A 23592-nucleotide genomic window follows, 5' to 3' on the forward strand; every position below is an offset into this window, starting at 1 on the left:
GATTGACTTCTCGAGTTTTGAAAGAATCTATGGATCCTGATAAACTTGGAGAAGTCTGATCTCGAACCCAAGCAGAGGACGTTGTACCTGGGTATGCTGATAGATACTGTAGCAGCAAGAGTCTTCCCCACGGACTCTCATATCAGCAAGTTCAGAGAGGTAGCACTGATGTTCTTGTCAAGACAGGAACAACCTGCTTGACTTTGGCAAGTCGTGATCGGTCACCTGTCATCCTTGGAGAAGCTGGTCCCTAACGGACATCCTCACCAGCTGTCTCTTAAGTGGAAACTCAGGAACTTTTGGTCCCAGTCACGAGATCCTCAGTCTTTCCTTGTTCCTCTCTCACAGGAGGTAAGGGAGGACCTGGATTGGTGGCTGGATGACAGGAACCTCACTTTAGGAGTGGATCTGACCACTCCCCTCTGGACATGCTCCTATTCTTGGATGCATCAAACGAGAAGTGGGGCACACATTTGGAAGAGTTGCTGATTGCAGGAGCGTGGAACGATCATGACAAGCACCTTCACATCAAAGTTCTCGAACTCAAGGCAGCCTTCCAGGCACTCCAGGAGTTTTGGGAATGAATGATGGGACACTCCATGGTGTTGTTGAGCAACAACACCACAGTAGTGACATATATCAACAAGCAAGGGGGACAATACAGATGCTCGAGTGGGCAGTGGCTCACTCAGTAGAGCTGTCAGCCAGGTACATCCAGGGCAAGAGGAATGTAGTGGCAGACAAGCTCAGCTGCCAGAATCAGGTGGTAAGAACCGAGTGGTCCCTACACCAGGATGTAGTGGAAAGACTCTTCAGCCTATGGGGGCTTCCAGTCATAGACTTGTTTGCCACCCAGAACAACAGGAAGGTGGAAATCTTCTGCTTGGTTGTACCAGACCCGTGGACAGCAGCAGAGGACGCATTCCAACATCCATGGGACAACCTGGAAGCGTACGCCTTTCCTCCATTCTGCCTGATTCGAGCTGTGCTCAACAGGGTGCGGATCACGCAGAATTTATGGATGATTCTGGTGGTACCCAAATGGCCTCAAGCCATTTGGTATCCTGACCTTCTGGCTCTTCTCTCCGAGGCACCGAGAGAGATTCCCCCGTGGCAGGACCTGCTGTCTCAACCGCACGTGGAACGGTACCATCAAGCAGTCGAGTCCCTGTGTCTTCATGCATGGAAGTTATCCACCATCTCTTATGAGCAAGAGGCTTTTCACATCGAGCGGTGACAGATGGCTGGATACCTCAGAAAATCCTCTGCACCTGTTTACTAGGGAAATTGGGCAGTCTTCTTGGTTGGTGTCATTGACAGGCTATCTCTTCGGTCAGAGCCACTATTCAGCAGGTCGCGGACTTCCTAGTCTTCCATCGTCAAGAGAAGCTCCTCTCTGTTTCAGCAGTAAAGGGCTATAGGGAGGCCTTGGCCTTAGTCCTCAAACTGAAGGGGAAAGATATCTTGTCTTCCTTTGAGATTTTTCTCTTCATGAGGAGCTTCGAGAGGTCTTGCCCACCCAGGGATCTCAGGCCTCCTGCATGGTATGTGTGTCTCGTACTGTAGAGCCTGACTCATGCCCCGTATGAGCCACTTCGAGAGTCGTCAGCCAGGGATCTGACCCGCAAGACTGTCTTTCTGCTGTCTCTGGTATCGGCAAAGAGGGTAGGCAAACTCCATGGACTATCCTTCAATGTTAAACACACAAGAGGTTGGGGATCGGTTTCACGAGAATTTGTCTCAAATTTCATAGCGAAGACTCAGAATCCTTCGGTCCCTGATGCTAGATTTGAGTTCTCCATCCCCTCCCTCAGTGACTTTGTTGATAATGACCCAAACGAGACGCTTCTCTGTCCAGTTAGAGCATTATGGCACTACCTGAAGAGGACTTGACATCTTCAGCCTGAGTGTCGACGACTCTTCGTTAGCACCGAAGGTCCCAAGAAAGAGGTGTCCAAGAACATGGTCTCTTTCTGGCTTCATGAGACGATCAGGAAGGCGCACTCTGCTGCAGGCGACGACACCGGTACCCTTCATCCGAAAGCTCACGAGGTCAGGGGCAAAGCTCCGTCCCTCGCATTCCAGAAGAACCTGTTGGTTCAACAGGTTTTGAATGCGGGTACTCTCACCTCTCATTACCTACGGGATATTGCCCACAGGTCCTTGGACACTTTTTCCTTGGGACCAGTAGTGGCTGCTCAAGTTGTGTAGCTTACCCAGCTCCTCTAACAGGACAGGTTAGCATCTGGTCTCGTTGTGCAGTATGATTGAGTATGAATGCAGAGTGACTGGCTCTTCTTCCTCTTTTTCATCCTACTCTTTCCCTTTGGGCAGAGAGTACGCCGACCGTTACTTGCTGGACCGGACACAGATGCAAGTACGACACTCTTTATTAGAGTAACCTTTCTATTCTTTACTTAGTAATTGAAGCACATATGCACCCCGTTCCCCTTGTAAGGTGGGAAAGGGGACTCTGACATAAGGCAAACCCATTACTTCGTTTTTGCCTTATAGTCTCCGACATATGGTTCTTTGCTTTACCTTAAGTGCGAATTGCCTTTCGCACTTTAAGGAAAAACCAAGAAGGCTGCCTCTGATCACACAGTTCTAAAACTCCGATCAGAGGTCAGTGGCAGGTCCCTCTCCCTTGCTCTAACAACAGGGAGAAGAGCCCAGGTAGGCTAAATGAACACCAGTCAGTTCTCAAGAGCTCACCCAGATTCCTCCCACCAATCAGAGAGTCTTCCTATTGTAAAGGACCGACGGTTTATATACCATGTAGAAACAAATCACAGATTTTGAAAGTAAATTGTATTTTTCCTAACTATACAAACCTAGGTCCTTTACACATATTGCCCACCTCAAGCCACCCCTCAATCTGTTACCTGGGCCGAAAGCAAATTGAACGCTCAACCCCGGTCTTGGCATAACAACAACCAGATGGTAGTTAACTACCATACTGCCTTGTTTGAAAATTCAGCGGCTGCGTCCAAACTTTGCCTTAAGTAATTCCTATTGTAAAGGAGCTAGGTTTGTATAGTTAGGAAAAATGCAGTTTACTTTCAAAAATTGTGATTTTATGTTGAGTATTGTATAGTAAGGAATTGAAAAAATTATGTAAAGATGACTAACACAAAATATTTTATATATCCATGATTTTATTGGTACTTCCAAGTTTATTGAAAAACTAATAATGCATACAAAATTTTTATATTTTTTTCTGTTGTTATTGATACCATTACTTCAAACTAATAGTCACTTATATTCCAGATGTTATATGCTGGCGTCATCGTATAGCATGGTTACACATAATGACAACTTTATGGTTGGGAAATCTTTGTTGGGCATCTGCTCAGCCTCGCCTTGCTAGAGCGTACTTGAAGCAGTGTCTTAATGTTACTCAAGAATTAGCTTTACCATTGAGGTAAGTGATTTATATAAGTGATTATTTATTGACTTTAATACTTAATATTTTGTATTTGTATTCTTTGACATTCCATATCTTATATTGGTCATGAATGCATTGTATAAACCAGGGATGTCCAACCTTTTAATTTAATGGGCCACATTGCAAACTTAAATATTTAACTGGGCCGCAAAACCCCAGAATATCTGAATACATTTTAATGAAAAATGACAATATAAAACAAAACCATGTGAATACACTTTATTACAACATTGTAAATATTGTAATTTTTATATGTAGCTATACATAGAAAATAACCCATTAAATTTAATTATTCAATATTAATTCAATGAGACTTTTGACTTTGTCTTCCAAAATTTAATGAAAAATTACAATATAAAACAAAACCATGTGAACACACTTTATTACAACATTGTAAATATTGTAATTTTTATATGTAGCTATACATATAAAATAACCCATTAAATTTAATTAACCAATATTAATTCAATGAGACTTTTGACTTTGTCTTCCAGCCATAATGTTTTCAATATTTGCATCGAAGGATGAATTCTTAATTCTAAGAATGTTTGCTAAATGTCTGTCAGTCAACCTATTTCTTTCTGCAGTTTTAATGTTTTTCATGCTGGAAAAAAACTGCTCGCAAGAGTATGTACTTCCCCACATACATAATAATTTTCTAGATAATTTTATAATTTGATTGAATTCATTGAGAGAATGCAATTTCTTATAAAATAAAGGAAGTGTGTGCTCTCTAAGGAAAGTTTTTAAACCTTCCCGACTTTGCAGTTCGATCAGTTCAAGTTGGTACTCACTACATAATAAATATGCTAAAAACTTTTTTTTTTAATGAGAGTCGATAGTGGGCCGCAATGCGGCCCGTGGGCCGCAGGTTGGACATCCCTGGTATAAACTACCAAGGAGTAGTGAATTCTGCATTGTTTACTGGGAAGATTGATAAAATATTGTTTTAGGAATGCAACCCCCGTTTTTAGATCCAAAAAGCTTATGATGAATGGTCTGGTAGGTGACAAATATTGTAACCAATTGTAACTGCCTCCCCTCAGCTGTGTAGATATTCCAATCTTGATGGGAACTTGTAATTTTTGCCAACACAAAACTAACACAAGAACATTATTTTTTTTCTCTGCTTAGAAATCATAATGTTGTCCTTTTCATTCTGGGGTGTGTTGTTTATGAAAATCTAGTTGATATTTTTCTTGTTTGAACTTTTAAAAATTTATCAGCTTTCTGTAGAACACCTGCCAAGTTTTTAATTTTCTCTCACTTTTATTTGCCTGTCTTAATTCATTTGCTGGATAATCTATTTTATGTTTCATTCCCAGTAAGATTCACATTAATGCTAAATACCTGAAAATTTTTATGCTAATGATTTGTTCATACGCCAGACAAACCTTCAATCTTAACATTAGGATATATCTTCTGGTGCCAGCAGGAAACCATTTAAAAACAATAAAAAACTGCATATGCAAGGAATCTAGTTCGAATCTGTCTTGATCAAACCTGCTTTTCAATGTCCTGGAGCATGTTCCTCTGGTTCATGACTTCTACAAGAGGAGGATTTTCCTGTTCTTCAAGAGTTGCAATTGGGTTATGTTAGGTTGGGTACAATTGCTAACTTAGCTTAGCTTTATATATCCAAGTATAACCAGACTGGTACTGTGCCTCAGTATCCTAGTTTGTCGTGTCTCTACTGGAATTAAGATCCATCTTTAAGCTTTGTTATGTTGCTCAGAAATGTTACTGGTGGTTCCTTAATCAAGAAAAGGGGGCAGGGTTTAGTGTCTTATTATCATTGGACATCTATGTTGAGTAGCATACTGAACTTAATGTCATGAGAGAAGATCTTCTCATAGGATGTCTTGTCTGTTGGCAATGCACATTCTTGGCAGTGCGAGTACATCTTTGTCTACAGTGCGAATTCATTTGATAGTTCATAAGTTGACAGTAGGGTACTTAGCACTTATTTGCATAGAGCATCTTATCATTGGACATCCCCTAGGGTTATCCTATCATCTCCTCTGTCTACTTGGGGAAGACCCATTAGACCTCTTCGTTACACAGTTCAACAGGAAGCCTTCCTTCCAGTCTGTCTAGTCTGTCATGTTCTGAACAAAGTAATGGGTTCCAAGAATCTCAGTATAACCCTAGTAGCTCCTTTGTGGCTCTAAGCAAAGTGGTTCCCAGATCTTCTACCTCTTCTCTCAGCATTGCCAAGAGAGATTCCCCCTTAGCACAACCCTCTCTGCTAGCCTCGTGTGGAGAGGTACCACCAATTGATAGGGTCCTTATCTCTTCTTGTCTGGAGTCTGTCCAGTATCTCTTTTGAGCGAGAGATCTTTCTCACAGGGCAGTGACTCAGATGTCTGGCTACCTCAGGAGATCTTATTAATTGTGTACAAGGGAAAATGAGCCATCTGCTCTAATCGGTGGCGTCGACGGGATTTCTCTCCATTCAGAACTTCTGTTCAGCAGATAATGATCGTCCTGATTTTTCTCAGAACAGATAAACTTTCTGTTTCTGCTGTCAAGAGCTACAGGGTTGCCTTAGGATTAGGTCTTTGTCTAACAGATGTGGACATCACTTCTTCCTGGGAATTATCTATTTTGTTCAAGAGCTCTGAGCAGTCTTGTTCACCTAGGGAACTCAAACCTCGAAAAGAGTTTGAGAGCTCCATGGTCTGGATTATGACATAAACACACCAGGGGTTGGGGGTCAGTAGCTTTTGAGTTCGTCCCGGAATTTGTGGCAAAGACCCAAAATTCCCTTGGTTCACGATGACTTGTTTGCCTCATTTTCCATTCCTTCCATTAAGGGGTTATTTATGTAATTGTACCGAGAATGAAGATTCAGTAACTTTTTTATTTGTACATGTATTTTCTAATATTTCTTTGCACTTTTCTTTGCAAAATTACATTTACAGCTGATGTACTATCATAAAAAACAAGAACAAAAATTAACAGCAACCCCTTGGTATATTTATGAGTAAATTTACAAAAAGACGTAATGTGAGACAGAATTGTAGTACAGTGTTCCCCTGTATTCATGGGGATGCATGCCAGAACCCCTGAAAATAGTTAGAACCCCCTCTCAAAACATTTATAACTGCCTATCTTCAAAGTATACCTTAAAAAACATACTACTTCAAATATACCTTAAATTACTATCTTATTACTGTATTAATCTTTTGAGATTATGATACTATTAGTATAATTTCAAAGTCATCTTAAACATTTTACCATAAAAAATATATATGTACAGCCAGTAAGAGAGAGAGAGAGAGAGTATTGAATGGCAACATCTTATATCTGATCATCAGGAGTGAAATTGTAAATTATTTCTGAGACAAAGATAATAATAATGGAGAGAGAGAGAGAACGATAATAACTCTTACAACTCCAACTCCCTCCCCTCCTTCCCCTCCACCAATAGTACAATATCAAACTGTCATTTACTCCCTGCTCTCCTTTCTGGAAGTGGATAAAATGACTGGGAATCGCTATTTCTTTTATTAATCTTATTTATAGTTGAAAATTATTTATTAGGTAAATCATTTATTTATAATAAAAAAAATATAAACATACTTAAGTAAGAGAGAGAGAGAAAAAAAAAATTGTTGTTTAGTCTCATTAAACTTAATATTATTTGAAAATTAGTACAGTAAATTATTATTTTTTCATAAACTTCTTACACTTCCAGCCAAAACAGTTACTGCTATGACATGCATATCTTGTGGAAAGAGAGAGAGAAAGATTGATTGTATTTCTTTACATATGAATTTTGTAATTACAGTTATATTATTATTATTGTTATATTTGAAAGTATTAATAAACATATACATACATGTACTATCAAAATTCTCTCGTCTCAGTAAGAGAGAGAGAGAGAGAGAGAGAGAGGAGGAGGACGAGGAGAGAGAGACGAGAGCAGAGATGAGAGAGAGAGAGAGATAGAGAGAGAGAGAGAGAGAGAGAGGAGAGAGAGAGAGAGAGAGAGAGAGAGAACAAACAAATAGTGGCAACACAACAGAAGAGCTTGCTCCCCCTCCTGTCTCATTACTTGATAATAATTATATGATAAATACATATTTGGAATCAGAGAAATAAGCTCTCTCACATAGTCAGGGTCTGAAGTTTAAATAAGAGACATGAAAGGTGCAACATTTTGGAAAATTTTTATGGTACCCAGGTAAAGTGCCCTTTTAATTTGTTCTAAGTACAAATTTTCCTATTTGACCTGGATTCCCAGGTCATTGACCAACTGGAGAAGTTGGTGAAATTTTGCTCGTTTTGAGAGGATTATGAGCCAGTTATCTAATGCCTATAGAGTCCTATCAAATTTCTTTGCAGCCACACTGTCACCACTAGAGTCCTGAAGAACACTTGAGGTCTGCGGTGCAGGTGACTAGCCCAGAATAGAATACCCTGGATTAGTTCACCCAGCTTAACCAAACTAGGCAAAAATACTTCCAGGATCCTGGGTGTACAAGCAAGCATCTTTTTATGTCCATAAACATTAGGACAGGCAAGCTGAAACAGGTTCCATTGTCAGAGAGGTTTGTTTGAGATAGCAGTTCAACTGGCTTTCTGCTCTTTTTCATTGGTTCTGCCATGGAACATGGCTTTTCCATGCTGAAAGAGTTCCTGCTTCCTGTTGGATTGGAGTTTCCTCATTACATTATAATGTTTAATTCTTTAAATAGATTATCCATTCCTGTTAACTGCTTATGCCTCTTTCCAAAATAGGGAAATTGTTCTGTTATCTGGTGATTTTAGTCTTATCAAATCAATGTCTTTTAGAATAAAATGATAGATGTGAAGTAAAACTGGTGTTTCATTGCAATCTGAAAAAGCCACAAAGTTGGAGAATTATGTCAGTCATATCTGCCTTCCTAAGGATGTCATTGACTAGTGTGTTATGATCATAGACTTGGAGATGCTTTTTTAAACCTTGTCATCTTTAGATAAATGAGGCATTATTTACAACTGGAGAGCATTCCAGCAAATCAGATGTGGCCAGAAACACATATGAATTGCACCATAGTTTCTGTTTTCAAATGTTTGGAGGTTACAGAATGAAAAGAAAAGCTTGCCACCATGTGGCGGGAATACAATCTAAAAACAAAAAACTCTCAAAACCACACTTGTACTTACCACACACTCAGGGTGAGGAGCTGCGCTGCTGTCCACTGGATATAGCTAGGCTAGGCTAGGCTAGCTGTCGTAACACAATACACAAACAACCGAACAAGGTCAACAACCACACATCAATTCAATAACTATACAACAAAAGACCACTGTACAAATTTTCACTATCAGCACCAAAAAACAATAACCTAACAAGTCAAATCACCGCCGACAACACCAAGGAACCACAACAACAACACTCGACAACTTCAACAACTCATAGATCTACAGCACAACAGAACTCACAAGCACAACAAACCCAACAACACAGGCACAACAACCTTCAAACATACAGCACCAACAATAATTCAAACAACTACTTTAAAACACAAAATAACTGACCATCAATAAAATTCAAGAACACTTCCCAAAAAACTGACTCTCCAATCCAACAGAGGTTCTGATCACCGGCAACTTCCTTACTTCTCCCGACTCTCGTAACAGACGCTCGCCACTGATATACACAGCGATCACCACAACAGATATGCTAATGACTGCCATCAAACCACTCCCATTTATTCCTCCACCTATTTTGCTCTCTCTCTCTCTCTCTCTCTCTCTCTCTCTCTCTCTCTCTCTCTCTCTCTCTCTCCTCTCTCTCTCTCTCGTCCATAACCACGCAGGTTAAAGTCTTGATACTTGAAGGTGGGCATTGCTGTTTTGAGGCACATGCTGCCATTATGTAAAACTTTAATGATCTCCAGTCTGTAGTTAAGAACAGCAGTAGAAACATCGTTGCCATATTGTAGCCCTTGCAATTGTCCTTCCATGCCATACTTTCATAGGTATCCACAGTTGTATCTTTGGTGGCATTAAGAGTTGGATGTTCAAAGAAAGGAAATGAAGCTTATGCCTTTGTTTGATGTCTTAGGCTCAGCTGTGTTCAGATAAAAGATACCACAGATCCAATCTTAAGGTATTTTCTCCTCAAACTCAGTAGATGGGAATCCCTCATAAGTGACTTTTTTTCACTTATCTGGTCCACCTGTGAAGAAAAACCATTCCAAGACAGTGTGGAAGGGTATGATCAGTATTAAAAGCATTTCCAGTTCAAGTCTCTTCTGTTTATGAGTAATTGGTATGTATAAGGTCTTTTAATCCATTTAGGAGTTATAGATGCATCAGAAACTTACTGCAGAGAGCAAGAGAGCAAGAGCGATAATCAGAACATGTCTACCCCTGAACCACTAGACGAGTACAATTGCTCCTAACGTTGACATTATTTTCAGTATGATCTCTTCGACTACATTCTGAAATTGCACTTGTTATTTGGAAGCACTGCTACTTTGAGCTTTAAAAAACTTTTCTTCCTTTCTTGTGACACTTCCCAAAGGAGTTGGTTTACTGGTTACTAGAGAAAACCTGGTCAAAGCTGTAGTTCTGGTTAGATTATTTGTTGCTACTCTGGTCATCAGAATGGCACTGGTCATGAAAAGTGGAATAGCTCTTTAGTTGCTGTATTTGTAGTTAGGTGATTCAAGCTAGAGCAGATCTGGTCATTGGAGCAGCATTTTTCTTAAAAATTGGAATGGTTTTGTTTGTTGATCAGCTAGTGATGGCAAATGCCATGTTGGTGGTTTTGGAATCTCTTAATATAAAGTGTCATTAGTGTTTCTAAACTCATCAGATAATTTATGAACCCCTTTTTACAAACCTCTACTTCTGTAAGCAGTATCAGCAATGGGAGCAGCAGCAGAAGGCCCTGGTGCTGCACTGGCTATCAACCTGGTTATAGCAGTGTTGACTGATGCTGCCTCAGCAAGATTGAAGGGAGAGGAGGGATCCTTGGGAGTGACAGTAGGTGGCAGGGAGAGGAGGGATCCTTGGTAGTGGCAGTGGCAGCTCAGCCATGAAAATACCAGATATGATAATACTGAATTGCGCTGGTCATAAGCCCAGCAACTTGACAGACAACACATTTTTGCAAAACCTCACTGTTCTACCATATTTCCCTTGCAGGAAAGGCTGATGAGTTCAAAGGTACAAAGTTGACATATTTTAAAAATACATATGGGTCTTTTTCAGTGCCTTCATGCAATTATTACAGTGATGTAGTACACCTTCACTGCAGCTTTGTGTGCTGAGTAAGAAAAGAAGACAGGATTTACAGTACCCCTCAACAAAGTCTGATAAGAAACAAAGACCTTATAGCATATCAAGCACTTGAACATTTTCAAGATAAACCACAGCTAACAGTAATTCCTCAGTACAGTAGTTGTAGCATAAGCTAGAGTTTACTTTATACTCAGCATTTAAAAAAACATCTTATTTCAAAAGGTAGCCTGGCAAAAAAATAATTGTAATTTACTGATAATAAGCAGTACTATCTGGTAAGTTGAAGTGTCACTGTGGATCCAAATACCTACAATAGACAGTAATGCACAAAGTACGTGAGGTTTTTGAAAAATATCTGACCTTTATTCATAAAAAAATACTCTTATTCAGTTACATAAAACAATCTCACACTAATCTCCTTCAAAGAACTCTCTCACATTTCTCCCATTGGTTATGCCATTGTTGGAAACAGTACTGGAATGCTGCTTTTGAGATGCCATGCAGCTGGTCCTTTGCAATCTGTATGATTTCTTGTGTGGACTGAAATCTGGTTCTTTTTCATAAAATAAAAACAACTAAGGGATTTGCATGCACTACTTGACGGATAAATTACCATAGAATGTGTGTAAATGTTCTCTCTCTCTCTCTCTCTCTCTCTCTCTCTCTCTCTCTCTCTCTCTCTCTCTCTCTCTCTCTCTTGCAGGTGCATTATTATGATGGAGCTGCCAATTGCTTGTTGCTGAGAGAGAGAAAGAGAAAGAGAGAAATGAAACGTACGTACACACACATTGTCAAGTATGTACTAAGTTGTCAGTCAGATATAGTGTGCAAATCCCATAAGAGTTTTTTCTTCTTCTTCTTCTTCTTCTTCTTCTTAAGTAGATTTCAGTCCAGAGAAAACATCATGCTGAATGCGACGGACCAACTACTTTTCATCCCAAAAAAGGTGTTCCAGCACTGCTTTTGACACTGGCAGAACTGTTGAGAAAAGTATGTGGCGGCCCAAGGGGACTACATTGAAGGAGATTAGTGTAAGATTGTTGTATCTGAATACGAGTATACAGTGGTACCTTGACCTACAACTTCAATTCGTTCCGTGGCCGAACTCGTAGCTCAGTTTGCTCACACATCAAGTCAATTTTCCCCTTTGAAAATACAAAATGTCCTTAATCTATTCGAACCCTCAGAATGCCACCCCATATTATGGTGTTTCATGTTATTAAATAAGGAAAATACATTTCTAAATAACAAATATTGTATACAAATATAATAGAAAGAGTATGTATAGATATAATAAGGTTTATACAGTGTACAGATAGTGTTCAAGTTACAATAATTCATCTTACGATGATCCGATTTTATGATAGCCTTCGGGAGCGAGAACCAAATTACAATAGCCTAACTTTATCCTATCTTCTGGTTAAATAAGTTCAAAAACAGCAAAAGAGAATGATGAAAGTATTGTTTTAACATCATGCTCATACTCCTTGCATTAATGCGTATAGCCATGAACAACTAAACAAGAAACTACTTTTTTTTTTTTTTTTTTAGCTGTACAGTGTTCCCCCATAGTTCGTGGGGAGTGCGTACCAGACCCCCCCACCCCCCCGCCCCCCCCAAAGCGAATAGTTGGAACCCCTATAAAAATGCTTAAAACCTATGTTAGTTAAAATTCAAGAAAAACCCACTAAAAATTGTTATACCTGGTTTTTTAAGTTTTACCACAAAAAGTGTATTTTATGATTAAATTGATAAAAAAAACAGAATTTGTGGATATTTCTCATAGAAAAATTGCTGTGAATAGGCGAATTTTTCACAAATAATGGGGAGAAATGTTCCAGAGAAAAATCCGCGAATCCGGAAAACACGAATGTGGGGAGTCTACTGTACAACCTAATTGGATAACAACAACATCCATTTGCCTTGTATTTCAACCATCGTATGACAGTAAACAATTACTGTAGTTATGTTATAAATGATGTTATGTAGACTAGGACTGAGATATTTTTATTACATAAAAATATCTCAGCATATCAAGCTCGTACCTCAATTTTTTGCTTGCGCAATAAAGCAAAAAATTGTCTGAGTGACAACTTGTGCCTCGGAAAACTCGTATACAGTCATACCCCTACATACGAAAGTCCCTATTTACGAAAAATCCAGGTTACGAAGGCAAAGGCGAAGATTTTTTTTGCTTCTGTGTACGAAAATAATTCAGGTTGCGAAAGGGTGTATGTACTGTAAAGTCCGAGATTCGCCCTGGCTGCCGAGAACAATTTTAAAACTCGCGCACCGCCAACTCAGTAGACTCGCCCCCATCCTCCCGCTCTCCCATTGGTTCCTGATGCTAGTGAGGAGTGAGAGATGTGTATTTCTGGTGATAGAAGTTCACTCTCGACGTGGTTCGGAAGTCACGTAAAGCCGTTGGTCCCGTTGCTGAATAACCACTGGTTCCATGCAACGTAAAAGCACCATACAAATAAACAAACAAACAAACATGATGCTAGTCACTGCCGTAAAATCCTGCTCTCCTGCTCTCAGCATCTGTCCCATCATGCATCTACGTAAAGGCGTTCCTCGACCATTTCGTTTCGGCAGCGTTATCATACATACCTGGAATTCGTTCCTTCACATAGATTTTGCTTGTTAACGTAAATTCATGTTAGTGATTTCACTTTCGTTGTACTGCAAGTTACTTTATCATGTTGTGTGTGAACTTAATTACTTACGTTATTAGCCATGGGTTCCAAGAATGTTGCTGAAGTTCACGGAAAGAAGAGAATGCTTTCTATGGAGACGAAGATGGAGATAATCAGGAAGTGTTAATGTTTTCTGCCATTTGTTAATGTTTCTTAAAGTTAAGTGTTCATGTTTTCTGCCATTTGTCCTCCTCCTATGTCGCCATTTTCAGACATCGCCTCACGTAAAAGTTAAGGTTCCACATTTTACTACATACGTACGTACAGTATTTCTTGTACCCTGTACACTAATACACTTCATTTACAGGTACAGTTTCGGTTACGTTAGGTATTGAATGGTCCAAATTGTTGAATTTCATTATTTATTGGTCAGTTTAGCCTTATTATGAAATTTACTGTGGTGTTTTTGTAGGGGTTGGAATGAATTAGGCAATTTACATGTAAGACGTAGTTCAAGATACGAAAAAAAAAGGTTACGAAGGCTGCTTTGGAACGGATTAATTTTGTAACCTGAGGCACTACTGTATATTGATACATTCGTAGGTCAAGGTACCACTGTATTTTTTTAATAAAGGTCGGATATTTTTTTAAGACACCTTGTATGTTACACTGTTCACAATATAGAGGGAAAATCATTCAGTCTTGATGTCAATCTCTATCGTTAGAAATCAAGGAAAATCTTTTAATTACTTCATCATATAAGTAAAAAAGTATAAAATACATTAGGAAAAGAAATGAAAGGTAAAAAACCATGGTAGTACTCAAAAAGACCACAATTAAATAAAATGTATAAGAAAATCATATGAGTAGTTAACTAACACTTGCAGGTGCATGAACAATGAAACTGGGAAGCAATCTGAGACTAAGTAGTAATATTTGCATATATGTGTACTCTACCTCAAGTGCTGTAGGCTCATTTCATTTTATTAATTTTTAGTGGGATTGAAGTGTTCTGTAATATGTCTTGACCACGAAAATGGTTAATTTCTGGGCTTGACCTGTGTCGGCCGGTGAAATATTCCTATAGCACTTATTTCTAGGTATAAATAATTGCTAAATATACCAGAGAAAAAGCCATATGGAATGCTGGAGTTACTACCTCCAGCTCGCTCACCCTTTAAGGGTGTTGGTATAGCACAGGGGCGAGTGGAAGCCACTACCACAGATACTTTGCCAAATAGAAGTCTCCCCTCTCAAAATCCCTCTCCAGATAGGTGCTGTTACAACAACTGCCTTCCGCTCGCTACTACTACCCCTCCCAAAATGCCACATTCCTGAATAGCACTCTTTCGTGTCTGCATGCGCCAGTTTTCGCTGTCCCCAGGAAGTTTTTTTCGCGAAGCATCATGTCTTCCATTGATGTAGAAGCTTCTTCATCTAAGTTGAGTATCACATTTATCGTTTTTGATCACTTTGGGGCAACGATGCACCATTTTTTGGCTGTTATTTTAAGTTTCTTGTTCTTGGGAGCCGGGGATGACACTCTCTCGATCCGCCATTTTAAGTGCATGTTTGGCAGCGTGCGCGATTATATATATCAGTTTTTATCTCGTGTGTATTTTATTCACCGTTTAGCACTTCCCTGTATAGGCCTCTGTTTTCATATTCCTTTTCGTCATTCTCGCTCCTGATGTATTCTGGGAGCCTTGTCTTTTACGGTTTGACCTTACGTTTTTAGCTTATTATAGGGCCCATCTTGCTCCTGACGTATACCGAGGCTTTGTTTTTTACAGTTTGATCTTACGTTATTAACCTTTTGTAGACCTCTTTTTCGTTATCACAGTCCCTCAGGAGTGTGTTGGTTCCCTTTCGTGCGTACGGTGGTATGCTCTACGTTATGCGCGAGTATTGTGTTCTGGCCTCCTAGGCTAGCCTAGCGGTATGCCAGTTTATTTTTAGAGGCGTAGTTCCTCATTTATTCGCGGTACTCATGCATGTATATTTCTATTTACTTTTTGATTTTGGTACTCACTCTCACCTACCTGCCTCGCTCTTAATCCCTACCTTTCTACTTTTTGTTCCGGACTGGATTGCTCTTCAACCCACTCCTGTACATGTACATAGTTCTTATTATAATTGATTTTATGTTCATTACCTGTTACTTTCAAAGAATAGTGTAGATTTGGTCATATTAGGTGCTTTTCACCACTTGTATTTTGTTATTCTTACCTTGGTCATTAAAACAATAATTTTAAGGAATTTTTATTTTCCTGTCTTATAAATTTTTTGTTTACCAAGCTTGTATGGCCAATTCTCTGCTACTATTTCACCGGCCAACACAGGTCGAGCCCAGAAAAGGGATTTTGACAAAGGAAAAATCTATTTCTGGGGGAAGACCTTTGTCGCCTGGTGAACCCATCCCTCTCTTTTCCTTTTCCCCCACCCTTTAGCTGGCCCAAGCTTAGGTGCATATTTCAGGAATGAAGCATTCTGGGAGGGGTAGTAGTAGCGAGCGGAAGGCTGTTGTTGTAACGGCACCTCTCTGGAGAGGGATTTTGAGAGGGGAGACTTCTATTTGGCAAAGTATCTGTGGTAGTGGCTTCCACTCGCCCCTGTGCTATACCGACACCCTTTAAGGGTGAGCGAGCTGGAGGTAGTAACTCCAGCATTCCATATGGCTTTTTCTCTGGTATATTTAACTATTATTTATACTTAGAAATGAGTGCTATAGGAACATTTCACCGGCCGACACAGGTCTTCCCTTAGAAATAGATTTTTCCTTTGTCAAAATCCCTTTATAAGTACTGATAGGTTTGTAGTGAAATGAGCATATGAAAAGCATTCCATCCTTATTCCTTTAACCATTTACTGATGTGAATAGCAATGTATTGTGTTTATTGCCAAAATGCTAATTGAATTGTTTGATTGACAGGACAGGGGAGTTGTTGGAACTGCTAGCTCGTGTAGACTTACTCTGTGATCAACTGGATGATTGTCTTGTGAAAGTAGACAGTCTTTTAACACTCCTTGTGGTGCATCCATCCAATCCTCAAGCTTTCACTGCCATGTCCAAATATTCTGAGATATTCCTAAGTGAAGTACCCAAAACTTGTAAAGATACGCCAGACCATCCAGCTTTTCAGATTTTTTCAGCTGCTGATAATTTTGATGAAGAAAGCATTCGAGGTTGTAGTAATCACGACTATGACTTGAAGCCAGTTAGTTTTGATCGGTTGATAGTTGTGGGTCCTGCTGAACGTGTCAGTAGTTTAGCAGTACCACAAGCACCCCTGTCTCCTTCACTAAAGTATAGAAAGGAAACCTCACTTGTTCAGTTTGAATCTTGTCCACACGAGGAAACTGGTTGCCAGGTGTGTTCCACTCCTGCAATTCACCATTTGCGAATGTCAGCAGCAGTGCTATTTGCATATGTACTTGCCCATAAAGGGGACTTTTGGCCTGCTAAGAGAAATCTCAGTAAGGTAAGCAGTTATAGTTTGTTCTTATGCATCAGTCAATATTTTATTGTTCATTTAAATTTAAGTAGTGTGTGTGGAGCTTGAATATGATTTAGTTATTTGATAGAAGACTTTTTGTAAATTCCTGATTTCTGATATGACAGTGCCTCAACATAATAGTCATTTGGGGGTCTGGCTTACTGATAAGTAACAAAATCTGTTAATGTAACAAAGACTTCATTATAGAGCAAGCTTACACTTCTAGTTAACAGCAATTCATCCTTGTACTGAGATTTGACATTCAATTTAACCCTTAAACGCCGAAGCGGTATTTTAAAAATCGTCTCCCGTATGCCGGCGGTGTTCACGAGTGAGCGCCGAAGCGGAAAAAATATTTTTTCAAAAAATCACAGCACGCTTAGTTTTCAAGATTAAGAGTTCATTTTTGGCTCCTTTTTTGTGATTGCCTGAAGAAGTTTAGTATGCAACCATCAGAAATTAAAAAAAATAACATTATCATATATAAATATTGGGATACATGACAACGCGAAAAAAAAATTTCATATATAATTGTATACAAAACGTTTAAGCTAACGAGTTAATTTTTTTCGTTGTATTGTACACTAAATTGCGATCATTTTGATATACAACACATTGTAAACGATCAAGGCAACACAGAGAAAATCTTATCACAAAATGATACATGAATTCGTAACACGCGGACGTAAAAAAAGCCGTTTTCAAAAATTCACCATAAATCGAAATATTGTGCTAGAGACTTCCCGTTTGTTGCAAAATGAAGGTAATTGATTGAATTTTACTAGACTGTGAGTGTTGTAGCTTACAATTGTAGTTTTTGACCGTTTCGGTCGAGTTAATTTGACTGAAGGACGAATTTTTTCTATTTATCGTTATTTATATGAAAATATTTCAAAACTGATAAAAGCTACAACCATAGGTTGTTTTTGTTGTATTCTACATGAAATTGCACACATTTTCATATATAAAACTTAATGTAACGGCTAATTTAAAAGAGTGCAAGCATTACGATAATCTGACGAAAAAATTTATGATTTTTTCGGAAGAGTTACCGCGCGGACATAAGGAAAAAGTTCATTTCATTAATTCACCATAAATCGAAATATTGTGCTAGAGACTTCCAATTTATTGCAAAATAAAGGCAAATGATTCAATATTACTAGAATATAAGAGTTTTAGCTTACGATTGCGTTTTTCAACCATTTTGGTCTAGTCAAATTTGACCCAAGGTTGAAATTTTGGCACTTATCGTTATTTATATGAAAATATTTCAAAACTGATAAAAGCTACAACCATGGGTTGTTTTTAATTGTATTTTACATAAAATGGCGCACATTTTCATATATAAAACTTTATTAACAGCTAATTTAAATTGGTGCAAACATTACGACAATCAGACAAAAAAAATTCTGATTTTTTCGGTAGAGTTTCTGCGCGGACATAAGGAAAAATTTTTTTTTTTTCAAAAATTCACCATAAATCGAAATATTGTGCTAGAGACTTCCAATTTGTTGCAAAATAAAGGTAAATAATTGAATATTACTAGAATGTAAGAGTTATTTATAGCTTACAATTGCGTTTTTCGACCATTTCGGTCGAGTCAAATTGACCAAAGGTTGATATGTTGGCACTTAAAGTTATTTATATGAAAATATTTCAAAACTGATAAAAGCTACAACCATGGGTTGTTTTTAGATGTATTCTACATGAAATTGTGCACATTTCCATATATAAAACTTTATGTAACGGCTATTTTAAAATGGTGCAAACATTACGACAATCAGACGAAAAAAGGGATTTTGACGTAAGGAAAAATCTATTTCTGGGCGATTGGTACGTTGTCGCCCAGCGAAATAAAAAGTATCCCCTTTAATCCATTATTTCTAAGGTAAATGCACTAACACATACCAGAGAATAAATAAAATAAAGAAAAAAAGGTCAGTATAACTGACTCGCTCACTCACCCTCCAAGAGGGCGTCGGTATGAACGCTAGTGGGCGAGTGAGACCACTACCACGAACCTCTTACAATAGAAATCTCCTACGACAAAACCCCCACAAGAAGGGAGGGGAGCCGACCCCACAGAGTGGGCAGCAACTACTACTACTCCATCCCACGCTACCGACTGCTGCGCCTCTGGTGGCCATCCCGCAAGTTAGCAGAACAATCTTGAGCGCAGGGATGGGTAGGGTGGGATTTCGCTGGGCGACACGAACCAATCATAAATAGATTTTTCCTTACGTCAAAATCCCTTTTCTGGGCTCAGTTCGTGTCGCTGCGCGAAATCGTGCCAGAGAATTAGCGCAAGATTGTAAAAGAAAATAAATAAATAAGGTCTCAATAAAACTTAAAATAAAATAAAGTATTATAATTGCCAAAAAAATATACATATACACAATTATACAAGTTAGAAAATTATTCCTTAAAATTACCTTAAAGTTAACATATATGTACAGGGCTTACATGGAATATATGTTGAACTTAACATCTGTGTATAGTTATTATATACAAAAGTAAATAAAGCAATTATAATAATAAAATGATTCTGAACAAACTTAGACTATAATCTAGTAAATAAATTTATATGTCTTAATATACAAAACCCGTAACCATTGTAAATGTAGATGTGTCACCCTAGCATAAAAATAAGGGACCACATCATAGAGATCATTATATACAAACAATTGTGGGTGACCCTAGCAAAAAAATAAGGGACACCCACTGTACCATCACAAGAGCAGCTAAGACTCAAGGTAGACGTAGATGAACATGGTAGGTATAGACAAACTGTGAATGAGGTAGGTAGAAAGGAGATCTGGATCTTCAACTTAAGATTTAAGCAGAGTCGGGGGGAAACTATGTTACCCGCCGCAACTGCTGAAAATTTCAGAGCTTCCAGTGGTCCCCCCGTATTCGTGGGGGATGCGTACCAGACCCCCCCCCCCCCCCCCCCCCCCCCCCCCCCCCCCCCCCCCCCCCCCCCCACCCCCCCCCCCCCCCCAGTGAATAGTTAGAATCCGCTAATGTTTGGAACCCCTATAAAAACTCTAAAAACAGCCTATTTTGTTAGTTAAAAACTCAAGAAAACACCACTAAAAATTTTCATATTGGTTTTTCAATAGTTTTACACAAAAAGTGCATTTTATGATGAAATTGATAAAAAAACGGGAATTTATGGATATTTCTCATGGAAAATTACCACAAATTTGCCAATTTTCTGTGAATAATGCGGGGAAACGTTCCCGAGAGAAATCCATGAATGTGTGAGTCTGTGAATCTGGAGAACTCGAATACGGGGGGGTCCAGTGTGATATATTATATATATATATATATAAAATATATATATATATATATATATATATATATATATACTATATATATATTATAATACACACAGTGTTCCCCCCATATTCGCAGGGGATGTGTACCAGACACCCCCGTGAATAGTTAAAACCACCACTAAAAATGCAAATAACTGCCTGTCTTGAAAGTTCAGATACCAGATGTATACCTTTAATAACATCCTACTTCAAATATACCTAAATTTACTAACCTATTACTGCATTAATATTTGAGGTTATATTATTAATATAATTTCAAAGTCATCTTAAACATTTTACCATTAAAAATATATACCTACAGCAAATAACACAGACAGACAGACAGACAGACAGACAGACAGACAGACAGACCAATAAATGGCAACATCACATATCTGACCATCAAGAGTGAAATTATGAATTATTTGTGGAGACAGAGAGATAATAAGGGAGAGAGAGAGAGAGAGAATAACTCCTAGACTCCGACTCCTTCCCCTCCGCCAATTTGTATATCAAACTGTCATTTACTCCCCCGCCCACCTTCCTTCAAGTGGATAAAAAAAAAAGACTGGGAATCGCTATTTTTAATTAGTCTTATTAATATTTGAAAATTAGTTATAAGGTAAATCATATATGTACACTACAAAACAAATAAATATACGTAAGAAAGAGAGAGAGAGAGAGAGAGAGAGAGAGAGAATGTTATTGTTACTGTTTAATCTCATTAAACTTAATATTATTTGTAAACTAGTACTGTATATTATTATTTTACCATAAAATGTAGTAATGTCCTTAAAGATATACTTATACATACACTTCCAGCCCAAACAGAGGGCGAGAGTTACCACTAGGACATACTAGTATCTCATGTGGCAAAAGAGGGTTATCGTTATTTAAAAGACTGAAATGGCTAGATTATTGTACTTCTTTAAGATTATTGTACTTCTTTAAAATACTATCACATATGAATTTTGAAATTAGTTATATTACTATTATTATTATGCAAAAATATTAATAAGCATACACGTGTACCATAGAAATTCTCTCATCTCAGTAAAAGAGAGAGAGAGAATTTGCATGATCCTGAGAGGGCAACACACACTCCCCCTCCTGACACATTACTTGATAAATTTGACAGTTGTTGCATTTAACGCGGGGTTAAATGCATTTTTTTTCATTTTTACATAATTTTTCTTATTTATAAGCTAAAATCTTGCTAATTCACTTTAGTATTTTCTTTAATGAATTTTTATTATTGCTGTTTACATTAATATTGATATTTGAAAATTAGTAAATCATTTATCATCCAAAATTAGTAAATCATTTATCATCCAGAAAACATACATCTCTGTAAGAGAGAGAGAGAGAGAAATGGAAAGATTATTGTAGTATTTGTAAAATACTTTCACATATGATTTTTGTAATTACAATTATTATTATTATTATTATTAAATATTTATGATTATTATTATTATTATTATTTATTAATATTATTATATGGAAAATATTAATAAACATATTAAGCCTACGTGTACCATAAAAATCTCTCATCTTAGTAGAGAGAGAGAGAGAGCTGGAGTTCGAAAGAAAGATGCGTGAAGACTGGGATTTCCTTCATTCTTGCATAATTTTTAAAATTTATAAACTAAAATCTTACTACACTGTAGTATTTTCTTTATTGAAGTGATTGCTCTTTACATTAATATTAATATTTGAAATTAGTAAATCATTTATCATACAAAAAGCATACATTCCTGTAAGAGAGAGAGAGAGAATTATTAGTTATGTGATATCATTTAATTTTATTAAACTTACTAATACAGTATTGATCAGTATTAATATTTTAAAATTAGTAAATCATTTCTGTATCATAAAAATGTTTTGTTCTTACGCGAACAAACCTTCGGTCTTAACAATAGGATAATTTCTAGCGCCTAGGTGGATCCTGTTAAAAACAGATGAAAGCAAGGAATCTTGTGATATCTGGCATACATGCATATATATATATATATAATATATATATATATATTAAATATATATATATATATATATATATAATATAGATATATTATTATATATATATATATATATATATATATATATATATGATATATAGATTATATATATATATATATATATATATATATATATATATATATATATCTATCTATTCTATATATATATATATATATATATATATATATATATATATATATAGATATATATATATATATATATATATACTATATCTATATCTATATATATACATCTATATGTATATATCTAGTATATAATATATATAATAAATAATATAATAATATCTATATAATATATTATATATATAATATATATAATATATATATACATACTAATATATATATAAATATATATATATATCTATACTATATATACACATTATATATATATATATATATATATATATATATATATATCATATATATATATATATATATATATATATATCATATATATATATATAGTATACATATATATATATATATTTTTACATATATATATATACATATATATATATATATATATATATATGATATATATATATATATATATATATATATATATATATATATATATATATATACAGTAATACCTTGGGTTACAAATTTAATCCGTTCCAGAACCTGCTTCGTAACCTAAATGGATTTTCCCATAAGAATGTTATAAAAAGCAAATAATGCGTTCCACCCGACCATGAATGACCATTTCAATTCATATTTTTCCATTTATTTTTGTTCACTAAGGTTGAAAATTCGTGTAGGAATTACATAAAATTATAAAATTGAAGAATGAAATTAAATATAAACACTAGATTTAATATGCATGCACAGTAAAACCTGAACTTTACCTTTGGCGAGTGTGGCTGCTGGCTTGACGGAGACGGGAGGAGGGGAAGGGTGAGGAGGAGAGGGTTAGGGCTTGGGGGGGAAATCCTCCCTCCGTGAACAACTTCTGGGAAGACTTTCTGGTTCTTTCTCTAGAGAGCACCGTTCACTACGATCACTAATTTTACGCTTACGCGACACTGTGTCGTCTTTCACAATTTTGAAAAAATATTTTTCTATGGAGGCTTGCTTTTGCCTGTTCTTTAAAATTTTATAGAAATGACCCACCCCATTATCGATAAACAATTTTCTACATCGTCGGGAATATAAGGCCGTTGTTTCGTCAATACTGTGACACCTTTTGATGCTTTACTGGCTTTAATTTCTTCCTTTTTCTTCAAAATAGTGCAGATCGTTGATTGCGACCGTTTGAAGAATGCTGCAATGTCTTTCACGCGTTCGCCTTTATCATGCATTTGGATAATTTCCTTCTTCATTTCGACCGTAATCATCTCCTTCTTTCTCATGCTTTCCTTCTTGCTGCTTGCCTTCGTCATCTTGGGAGCCATTGTCTTTAGTATTCGG

General features: G+C 37.1%; 1 protein-coding gene across 2 annotated transcripts in view; it reads left to right on the top strand.

Annotated features, from left to right (window-relative positions):
• Positions 1 to 23592, top strand: part of LOC135223625 (uncharacterized) — a gene marked incomplete in the record, with an annotated part of 381927 nt that overhangs the window by 272916 nt on the left and 85419 nt on the right. For both annotated transcript variants that reach the window (XM_064262235.1, XM_064262236.1), the window contains 2 exon segments: positions 3271 to 3424; positions 16262 to 16811. In XM_064262235.1, coding sequence (XP_064118305.1) covers positions 3271 to 3424; positions 16262 to 16811 — 704 coding nt within the window.

The sequence above is a fragment of the Macrobrachium nipponense genome, chromosome 10 (assembly GCF_015104395.2).
Source record: "Macrobrachium nipponense isolate FS-2020 chromosome 10, ASM1510439v2, whole genome shotgun sequence".
In the NCBI taxonomy this organism is placed as follows: Eukaryota; Metazoa; Arthropoda; class Malacostraca; order Decapoda; family Palaemonidae; genus Macrobrachium; species Macrobrachium nipponense.